The sequence below is a fragment of the Sceloporus undulatus genome, chromosome 8 (genome assembly GCF_019175285.1).
Source record: "Sceloporus undulatus isolate JIND9_A2432 ecotype Alabama chromosome 8, SceUnd_v1.1, whole genome shotgun sequence".
Classification (NCBI taxonomy): Eukaryota; Metazoa; Chordata; class Lepidosauria; order Squamata; family Phrynosomatidae; genus Sceloporus; species Sceloporus undulatus.
The window spans coordinates 31,250,952-31,261,246 of NC_056529.1; the positions used below are offsets into that span (position 1 = coordinate 31,250,952).

The window sequence follows — 10,295 nt, forward strand, 5'->3', positions numbered from 1 at the left end:
TTGCTGTTCACCGCTATGATCTTTGAAATAGCGGTATATAAATAAAACAAATTATTATTTATTATTATTATTTTATTTTAATTATTTAAAAAGCCACTTTAAAAACCTTTAAGTAGCTAAAAACCAATACATACATACAAGCCTTTATAGAGGTGTGTGTGTGTGTGCGCACACGTGTATAAAATAGGTGTGTGTGTGTGTGTGTGTGTGTGTACACACACACACACACAATCTATATCTATATCTATATATATTATGGTCACAGACCCATCAAAATAAAAAACCAATTAAAACGGTCCGAATTCCTGGCATACTCTAAAGTTGGCCCATTTTGTGAACGTGTATCTGACCCTAATAAAGATCATGATTACCCATTTGTCAAGGTTCGGTTTTGTTTTATTCCTCATGATTTAACACAAATTTCTTTTTTCTTTGGCACTTTGGTAGTCTTTCCTTGTCTCCCACTTTCTTTTAGGACGGCCCTTTGTGTGTCTTCAAGTTGCCTATTCATAATAAGAATAACAGTAATAATTTTAATATTTATATCCCGCCTCTCCAAAAGGATGGAGGCGGGTTACAACATAAGATGAATAAATACATAAACCAATACATAAATCCTCTTATGCCCCATCCTTAAACTAATCCACATAATTACAAGAAAGAAAGAACTGTTTATAAAACAGTTACTGACCTATTATGGCATCCCCATGAGTTTCATAGGGGTTTTCTTAGGCAAAGAAGACTCCGAGGTGGTTTTACCAGTCCCTTCCTCTGAAACAGAGCCTCCAGTATTTGTTGACAATCTCCCATCCAAGTACTAACCACGGTAGTGGAATCACAGCATTGTAATGTACTATTAAAAGCCGGACAGTTCTAGTACTTGCTTGGACTAAGACTCAAGGAGATCCTCACTTTTAGGCATGGAAACTCAATGGGTAACTTTGGGCAAGTATTGCACTCTCTCAGCCTCAAATATATATTGCCTCTGAACAAATCTTGCCAAGAAAACTCTGTGGCAGCTTCACTTTAGGGTCGCCATACATCGGAAATGACTTGAAGACTACACAGCAACAAATTCCCCATTGACAGGGTGGCCTTGCAACCTTTGTTAAACATTAATAGACCCAAACACAGGGTAAATTCCACTTAGGTTACAAAAAGTATTTCAGCTTGACCATTTGGGGATGAAAATTATAAAGATCTAAGATCTAACAGAATAACTGGCAAGTTTTCTTACAGAGGAAGGCATTTTCAGACAACAATTTGTTCTGCGTTCATAGCTCTTTGCATTAGTGTTTCCCCCATTGCTTTGGATACAAGCAAAAACTGACTGGGGAAGATGCCACATAATGAGTATCTTAACTTGTGCGGTCTCTTTGTATTCTTTGCAGGCATGGATCTGGATGATTTAGAAGAACTGGCAACAAAGCTGCATGGGAAGGGAAGCCACTGGGACCTTTTCCAGACTGCAGCAGGCGCTGGCTTGGTTCTCTATGCTGCATGGGCTGGATCCCTGGCACTTGGCATCCGCAAGGTGTTTGTACAGGTATCCAGTTGATCCTTTAAACAGTCAGAGCCGGGTGAGGGTAGGTGCAACAAGCCAACCCCAGGTGATGATGGGGAATGTCCTCTGTGGGAGTTGCCTCCTCTTCTGGAGACACGTACTGGAGCTGGAGGAGGCATCTTCTTCTTTAGAGGTCTTTAAACAGAGGCTGGATGGCCATCTATTGGGGATGCTTTGATTGGGAGTTCCTGCATGGCAGGGGGTTGGACTGGATGGCCCTTGCGGTCTCTTCCAACTCTATGATACTATTATTCTAAGACAATGCTTTCACAACACCTGCAGTTATTGGCTGAAATCATACATGATCAAGAGGAGTGTAGGGGTTCCTTGTGCAGAACTGCGCTATGGCTCCCCATCATCACCCACAGAACTCACCATTGCACCGCAATAGCCTACTCTGTGGCTGTTGGAGACTAGGGAATTTGGAGAAGTGTTTGGCCAAAAAATGGCCATGTCCCATAGTCAGATACAGACCCAAGGATATATTCCATTGAGATCCAGTGAAACGCTCAGATGATACCCGTCTGTGCTTCTATGATCTCCTCTGTTCTCCACTATCAATGGAATGGAGGGCTATTACACTGCAATGGGGAATCTGGGCGTGAGAGGCTTTAAATTTTACAGATGTCACGAACAGGAAGCCAGTCATTCTAAATCATTGAATTAAATGTAATAAATGGTGGGGTTGCAATGAATGGGGGGTGTAATTTAAGAATGATACCACTGAGTCCTTTCCTGGTTTTGCTTCTTCACATGGAGAAGAGGAACAAAGCCAATCACACTCTCAGTGAATGTTTGCAAGCACCAGCAAACCATGCTTTAATCCTTCTCCCTTTTTGCCAGTTGCCCCTGGCATCATTTGGCTTGCAGAAAGCTATCAAGGATGGAAATCTGCCTTCCGATGTGCTTTGTTTTGGGGTTTTGGGGGCTCACCATCTAAATCTGTGGAAATGTTTCTAATCTGCTTGGTTTAATTGAGCCATTGAATGCTACAGATATCCTGAGAGGAAAATCCATGTTTATTGGGGGAGGGGGGATTTTTTGCCAAGCTCACCAGCCTCTTTCCTTTAACTCAGGTGCCATTTGTACCATCCAGTGCCAAGCAAGTGAGCAATATGATGTCACTGCTAAAGGGACGCTCCGGCAAGCTGGTGGATTTAGGGTCAGGCGATGGCCGAATTGTAAGCGTGGCAGAATTGCTTGAGCATGGTATTCCCAAAGCAATTTACACATTGCAAGAGTGGGTGGGTGTGCCTATAGCTCTTGCTGCTCCGTTTGGTTGAGATAAACTGTGGCAGTCCACCTCTAGGCTTCTGGATATTGCTGGACTGCATCTCCAATGAGCCCTCAACACTGGCCATGCTGGATTGGGCTGCTGGGAGTTGCAGTCCAACAGACTCTGGAGAGCTGCAAGTCACTGAAAAGGTGAGATACACCGCTGGTCAGTCCTGCCCAGTATATATTGTCTCTGCCAGGAGTGGAAAGCTTGTGGCCTTTCTAGTGATGTTGGACTTCAAACTCTTTTCAGATGCTGCTAGCATGACCAAAGGTAAAGAAGTTGTGAGCTGGAGGTCCAACATCATGAGGGCCACAGATTTAATCTATGCCAGGAGTGGGCACCAGAACGTGGGCGACATTGGCACCAATTGGGCCTCTTAAGGGGAGGGTTATCCATAGCTGGAGTGCCGCAGTAAAAAAGGCTCTCCCTTATGTCCTTCTAGAGTGTATTGCCGATTGATGGGACACAGAGTTCGTGACTAGAGTCTAATCTGGTCACACAAGCCCTATAGCCTAAGCAGGTACTAGACAACGTGACTGAGTTTGGATCTGTTTCTAGGTACTGGAGGCCTACAAGCAAGGTTTCAGGCCAGTGGTTGGCTATGAGCTCAATCGACTGCTATGGCAACTATCTCACTTTCGTGCCTGGCGGGCTGGGTGCTATGGGAAGGTTTTCTTCCGGAGAGAAGATTTTTGGAAGGTAATTGCTTTTAGTAGGGAAGAAGCCTGAAGGGTGGAAGGGTGGAGTAGTTCTCTTGTGGATCCATTGAGAAGATCAGAGGATTGTCTGTGTTCCTGTGGCTGGATGAGGCATGAATACATCATCTGCTGGGGGCCATCAGAAGCCTCAGCAGATGATGGAATCATTTCAGGTCTGGCTATGGGACCCTGGAAGATGTTTTTTCCCATCCCTGACACCAATGAAAGTTCAGGAAGGGGACTTTTGGAAAAGAGGAAGAAGGGAATAACAACCTCCACATTCACCGAAGAGACATGTGTAGGCATAAGCTTGATTCATGCCTCTGTATACCAGTAGCAGGCTCATGTGTCCTGCTTTGCAAAAGACAGTCTTCTCTGAAGGGCTGCGAGGGGTCAACCTTCTGTTTCAAAAGCCATCCAGTCCAAGGAGTCCGGTCTATGGACGAAGAATGTTAAGAAGATATAGTCCACTGGCTAGGAAGTTGCCCTTCACAAATTAGGACCAAGTAAGCACACAGATCATCTGGTCCGTTCTGTAATAAGGCCAGGCCTTAATGTTAGAAATGTTTTATTTCTATTTAAAATGACAGTATTTCTTTTCAAATTTGCATCTGAAGCCAGGGGTGGGCAACTGTTCCAGGGAATCCGGGCCAATTTTCCCCCCTTGGCAACACCAGCAGCAGGGCACACAGATAGGGCACTTCCAGTTTTAGTTTGCCCTGTTTTCAGTCACTTTTTTTGGATACTGGAGTTGTTACTAAAATTGTTACCGATTTTACTGGTCTGAGTTATATTTTATTCATTTTATTTGAAGGCAGACCTCTCTGACTGCAGCAATTTGACAGTGTTTCTGGCACCCAGTGTGGTGAGTAGACCCTTTTGCCTTGAACAAGCATGTACTAGCCAAGCAAAACCAGATTTACTTAAGTAATTTCAGCACGTGACTTGCCTAAGGTCACCCAGTGGTTTTCATGGCTGAGCTGGGCATCAAACCCAGCTAGATCAAGAGAAGTAATGGTGCCACTCTATTCTGCTTTGGTCAGACTCCACCTGGACTGGGCACCACAATTCAGAAAGAACATTGAGAAACTGGAGCGTGTCCAAAGGAGGGCGACAAAAATGGTGAAGGGTCTGGAAACCATGCCCTATGAGGAACGACTTAGGGAACTGGGGATGTATAGCCTGGAGAAAGAAGGTTAAGAGGTGATATGATCGCCCTGTTTAAATATTTGAAGGGATGTCCTATTGAGGAGGGAACAAGCTTGTTTTCTTCTGCTCCAGAGAACAGAACCCGGAACAATGGATGCAAGCTCCAGGAAAAGAGATTCCACCTGAACATTAGGAGGAACTTCCTGACAGTAAGGGCTGTTCGACAATGGAATGCACTCCCTCGGAGGGTGATGGAGTCTCCTTCCTTGGAGGTCTTTAAACAGAGGCTGGATGGCCATCTGTCAGGGATGCTTTGATTTGGATTTCCTGCATGGCAGAATGGGGTTGGACTGGATGGCCCTAGTGGTCTCTTCCAACTCTACGATTCTATGATAAACCCTGGTCTCTCCAGAGTTGTAGTCCAACATTCAAGCCATTATGCCAGGCTGGCTCTGCAAACCTCATGAGATGAGGCTAGAGCTTAGTGATAGAGTATCAGTTGTCGATGCAAAATGTCTCAGAATCAATCCCCAATTAAATAATCTTCAGCTGAGTCTGTAGAGTCACTGCCAGTTAGTGGAGATAACACTGAGCTGAATGAATTGAATTTCTGGCTCGCCACTACCCTTCTTCTTCTCCTCTTAATACAAAGTGGCTTTCTGCTTGGTTTCTTGAGGGCCCACAGCCACTCTCCTAGTGCATACACTTCCCATGAGCCCAGATTCAGGGCTTGGATCTTTTCTGTTGAAAAAGGCAATGGATAGCATGCTTTAAAAAGGCTGTCACTTGAGCCTTTCTTGTTGGGAGATAGAGACAGACAGCTTGTCACAAAATAGAGCACTGGCTTAGATGAAGTAATCGTCTGACTCAGGATATGGGGGCAGTGTTACCCTTTCATCCTGAGTATGTCCGCAGGGAGAAGGTAAAGCAATTGCCCTTTAATGCTGGTCCCACTCTCACTTGGATGGACAAGAGCCATGTTGGTGTGCACCAGTCAAAATCAGGCTAATGTGTCCTCCAGTTAATCGGAAGGTGTGACTCCAATCAAAACTAAACACTTTTGAAACATGCCCAGTTTGCTGTTCACAGTCAAGCACAGAATAAGACCTTTTGGTTTCACCCCTATGTTGGCACCGAAAGGGTATTTAACAGACTCTCTTAATGTGTTCCTCTAGCATCAGCAATTCCATTAATTTTCTCTCCTGGGACCAGGTGGCAACAATAGAATTTGTCCATTACTAAAGAACAGCACTTACCCTAGAACTGCCCAGCAGAGTCTTGCTGAGGCATCACATCTGTGTGCCCCATTTACTCTGTTGCTATATACTCACCACAGCCAGATGCTGAGCTGTCGGCTTTCCCTGACTGCAATGTCAGCCAGAAGCAAGTACAGCCTCATTTCTGCAGAGGCTGCAGTTTGAAACTCATTATTCCAACGTTACTTGACCCTGATGCTGGTGGGAAACGTAAACACCGAGCTGGATGCAAGTTAGTTGAATTGGCCTGGTCCTTGCTTTATGGTATAATGACCTTCTGTTAGAGGATTTATTATAGTCCAGCCATAGCAAACCAGTTTATACAGAAGGGAGAAAAGCAGATGGAACTGAGATCCCATGTGCAAAGTAAGGGCTGATTTAGTGAACCTGATAACTTCACACTTTCTACGTCCAGCATCTTCAACATGAGGTAGATTATGGATGCTGTCTTGCTTAAATATCTTTTGTGTCACACAAAACAGTACCAATTTATTCTCCAAAGAAAGGCCCAAGATCTCTCCATGTGATACTGAGTGAAACATGGGGGGAAATATTATGCCTAAAAGCTAGGGATTGTAGCATGACATTGTTGCAAATGGCGCATAAAAATGAAGCCAAACTGACGATTCATGAACCCATTTTTATAAGTTCAGCAGCTCAACAGGTCTTGGTCTCTTAACCCATTTTATACAGAAAACAGTAGTGTATCTCGTATCACATCCCTAATATATTAACTATATTGATTTGGATGAAAGGTCTCACTTGGGATGATACATCTTCAAACAGGCCCATCTCACATGTCCCACGAATTTCACAATTGTTTCAAGAATGCCCAGCAAACTTCCATGGAAATTTTAGGTGACAAATGTTCATGCTTCAGTCTGCAGTTATAGAGAACCAAACTGGTTGTTGTTTCTACCAAAACTTTGTCCCCACCAAAATTCATTTCCAACCACTCTTGCAGCTTGTGCCCATGTTGGTGTAAAGTACACGCTCACCTTCCTCAGCAGGTACCTCTCCTGGAGAGAAAGCTGCTTTCCAAACTCCCAGACGAAGCCTGTGTTGTGGCCGCCCGCTTCCCTTTCACATGGACACCTTCCAGGGATGCTGGGGAGAGTTTGGAAAGAGCCTGGGCCTACAACATCAAAGACGTACGGCAAGCCAAACAGGACACAGCAGGAGGAGGTCCAGCAAAAGAGTAAAAGCTTACTCCAGAGTGCGAGTTGTGCAGGAAAAATGGTTGTGTGAAGTAGAAACAGTGCCTTTTCTTCCTCAGTTGTCGGCCTTTAGGACGGATGGTTGTCTTTCCACCACTGTACTGGCAAGTGCCAATAGATGATAGCTCATCAGTTGCCACTTATTTGCTCCACATGTAGCATGGCATGCAAAAGCATTATGTTGTTTTTGGTAAAATAAAAATGCTATTTTCTGAAGGCGGTGGATGCTTATAGACACAAACAAAGCTCTAACAACCACCCTGGGAAGGAGGTGGGCCACCACGAGAACAAAGAAAGATGAATGTAAAATCCAAGCAGACTGGCATGGATGGTTGTTACATAGATCACATTCTCTGAAGATGCCAGCCACAGATGCAGGCAAAATGTCAGGAACAAACTCCTCTAAAACATGGCCACAGAGCCCGAAAAAGCCACAAAAACTATGGTTGTTACCATTTCTCAGCCTGCTTTGGGAAGTAGTATCCTGGTTCACGTGGGTTTGATGTCAGAGCAAACACAACGATCATGGCAAATTAACTTTAAAAGTGTAACCGCAGTAATTTTGGAGAGTTAGAATTACAATGGTAACTATCTTTTTTTAAAGTAACTTTTCAGCAAAGATGACTCACCCCAGTGCTAGTAAGGTAAAACAACAACTCTTTGATTATTTATTTTCATTTTAAGTTACAGCAAAATGGAAAACAGAAGTACATTAATAACATCCAGCCGCTGGCAGAGATACTGCCAAACTTAGCCTTTGTATCACTTTTACTGACTACCAACATGCAAATAGTGGTCGAACTTCAACCCACCCCCCTTTTTTGCTAATAGGAATGAATGTCTCTTGAAAGAAAAAGAACCACTGCCGATATATTAAAAAGCCATTGGCTTTTTCAGACAGCAGCTCGGGCATTAAGTGCCACTAAAGTGATTTGTCATCGTTGGCACTATATTAATGCCTATGGATACTGACAGGTATCCTTTAGGGGTAATGTTAGCAGCTCTTCCGAGTCTATTGGGAAACTAAACACATGACTTGTAAATTCCGAGTAAAATGCCCTTAAGATAGCCTCTGCCATACTCAGTGCAACATGATTAACTATCAATACATTATTATTCCTATTTTTTTTGCTTTGAAAATGTCACAGTATAATGGCTCAAACACCAAACACAACAAACGAGAAGGAAGAGGAATCTAGTCTAATAGAATCAGAGACTGGGGCGGGGTACATACCTCCGCTTTGCGGCGCTCTGCCGCCGCCGCCAGTAGGTCCGCGGGGGAGCCGGAGCCTTCACACGGCCCGACTCCCGCGCGGACCGAAAAAGAAGCTCCAAAATGGAGCTTCTTTTTCCGTCGCGTTTGCGACGTAGCGAGGCGCCAGGGGCGCGCTCACTACGTCACAAGCGGCGCGACGCGTACGGACGCTCAGCGTCCGATATGCAAAGATGGCGCCGGCCATGTAGAAGGGCCGGCGCCATCTTGTACGGACGGAGTCCGTACTAGGCCTCCGGACGTCCCAAATGCCAGTGCAGAAAGCACCTGTGGCTCTTTATGTATATGGCACTTGAGCTCAACATATTATCTGCGTATATTAGGATCAGAAATTGGGGTTCGTAGTACAAATCTACCCACTCCCAAAATTTACTCAGATCCCTCAAAGAAACAAAACATGGGAAGTTTAGCCTGTGAGACATTTACCTGTGGGCAATCCATCCTAGAAGTGTATGTGGGATCTTTCAATTTCACATCTGTATGGCCCACCAGTAAAAGCTGGTCAAGGGATTATGGGTTCTGGTTTTATTACACTTTTTATTATGGAATTTAGTATGTGATGGAAGGGATAGATGAGACTTTCAATTACAGCCCCCACTTCCTTTTCTGTTATTTTTTCTTCTTCTTTATCCCACAGAAAATCTGCTAAGGAGTAAAAGATAGAATAGCTGCACAATGTATTTGGACAGATAGCAATAGAAGCCCTTGCTCTGGCCTCACACACACCTTAAGAACCAAGCTGCTAACTTACAGAAAACAAAGGATGCAGTTGTGAGCTCAAATGCTCATTTCTATCATCTGAACAGTAAAGCACAAAAAACAAAGCCGGCTGAAACAGCAGGATATGCAACCGAGTCCCTTTTCACCAACACACTTTCCCCATCTGGCAAGGCACAAACATTTGAACCTTACGGCTGAAGTACTGGAAGAATCCACACATTCAGCAGTCAAATTCAACAGAAGAAGGTGATGTGAAAAACAAGGTTTCATTCCACATGAACTTGAATGTCTTACCCACAAGAGAATTTAGATCCTCAAGCAGCTTTGTTGGCATTTCTTGAAGAACAAGCAAGACACGCAGCCCTTGTCCACACAGTTGTATACTGAGGACTGCAAAATGTTGTTGCAATGCTTTCAAAAGCAGGGGAAAGCAACTTCCAGAGCTCCCACAACTGCTGTGGATAAACTCTCTACCCAAGATTCAAAAACAAACGTGAAAATCATGGCCAAATTGTCTCCACCACGCTCCCATTGGGTGGGTGAGGTCTCCTTGTGTAAAGAGAAAGTTACAATTTGGGAAAGGACACAGGAGCTGCACTTTGCTCACCTTGTTCTAACATAGTGTTTCCCAAACTTTGGTCCTCCAAGTGTTTGGACTTCAGATCCAACAATCAGGAAATCCGGGAGCTGAAGTCCAAGACATCTGGAGAACCAATTTTGGAGAAAAACTGTTCTGAAAGTCCAGGGATGGAAGTGACAAGCTCTGTATTCACTCCAGCGCTTCCCACAACAACTAACCCCTCATCTCTTCTTTCTGTAATCTCCCACCATTAGTCTTCAACTCTTTGCCAACAAATACTTAAGAGGTATAGTCAACAGAAATCTCATGGTCAAATACATAATGAACAAATTGGCCCAAGACACGATTCCGATATTTTGTTAAGAGTATAGCTCTTTCTTGGACCACCTGGGTACCCAATTTGGGAGAAAGGTGGCATATAAATGAAATAAACGGACCATAAAATATTTAAGCTTCACTGCAAGCATAAGATCAGACCAAATATCCACTTCATTCAGCGTCAAGAAAGAAAATCTTACAGCACAGTCACAGTCAAGCAATTCTGACATACTGATACAAT

At 44.1% G+C, this 10,295-nt stretch overlaps 2 protein-coding genes across 7 annotated transcripts in view; one reads left to right on the plus strand and one right to left on the minus strand.

Annotated features, from left to right (window-relative positions):
* LOC121937543 (adenine nucleotide translocase lysine N-methyltransferase-like) overlaps nt 1-7,379 on the plus strand; it is a 10,641-nt gene extending 3,262 nt beyond the window's left edge. The window contains exons 1-6 of one of the 4 annotated variants that reach the window (XM_042480824.1): nt 1,135-1,223; nt 1,392-1,546; nt 2,641-2,745; nt 3,402-3,542; nt 4,356-4,406; nt 6,954-7,379. In XM_042480824.1, the coding sequence (XP_042336758.1) occupies nt 1,394-1,546; nt 2,641-2,745; nt 3,402-3,542; nt 4,356-4,406; nt 6,954-7,148 (645 nt within the window). In that variant the 5' untranslated portion in view covers nt 1,135-1,223; nt 1,392-1,393 and the 3' untranslated portion in view covers nt 7,149-7,379. Of the gene's footprint in view, nt 1-1,134; nt 1,224-1,391; nt 1,547-2,640; nt 2,746-3,401; nt 3,543-4,355; nt 4,407-6,953 lie in introns of those variants that run through there. The other 3 variants (XM_042480826.1, XM_042480825.1, XM_042480827.1) reach the window with 3 other exon arrangements.
* WDR90 (WD repeat domain 90) overlaps nt 1-10,295 on the minus strand; it is a 135,613-nt gene that overhangs the window by 49,348 nt on the left and 75,970 nt on the right. Inside the window, exon 1 of one of the 3 annotated variants that reach the window (XM_042480820.1) lies at nt 692-1,023. The exons of 1 other annotated variant lie outside the window; for it this stretch is intronic. Coding sequence is in view for 1 of the 2 variants with exons in the window: in XM_042480819.1 (XP_042336753.1) it covers nt 372-375 (4 nt within the window). In the remaining variant the exon portion in view is untranslated. Of the gene's footprint in view, nt 1-371; nt 393-691; nt 1,024-10,295 lie in introns of those variants that run through there. One more of the 3 variants, XM_042480819.1, reaches the window with a different exon arrangement.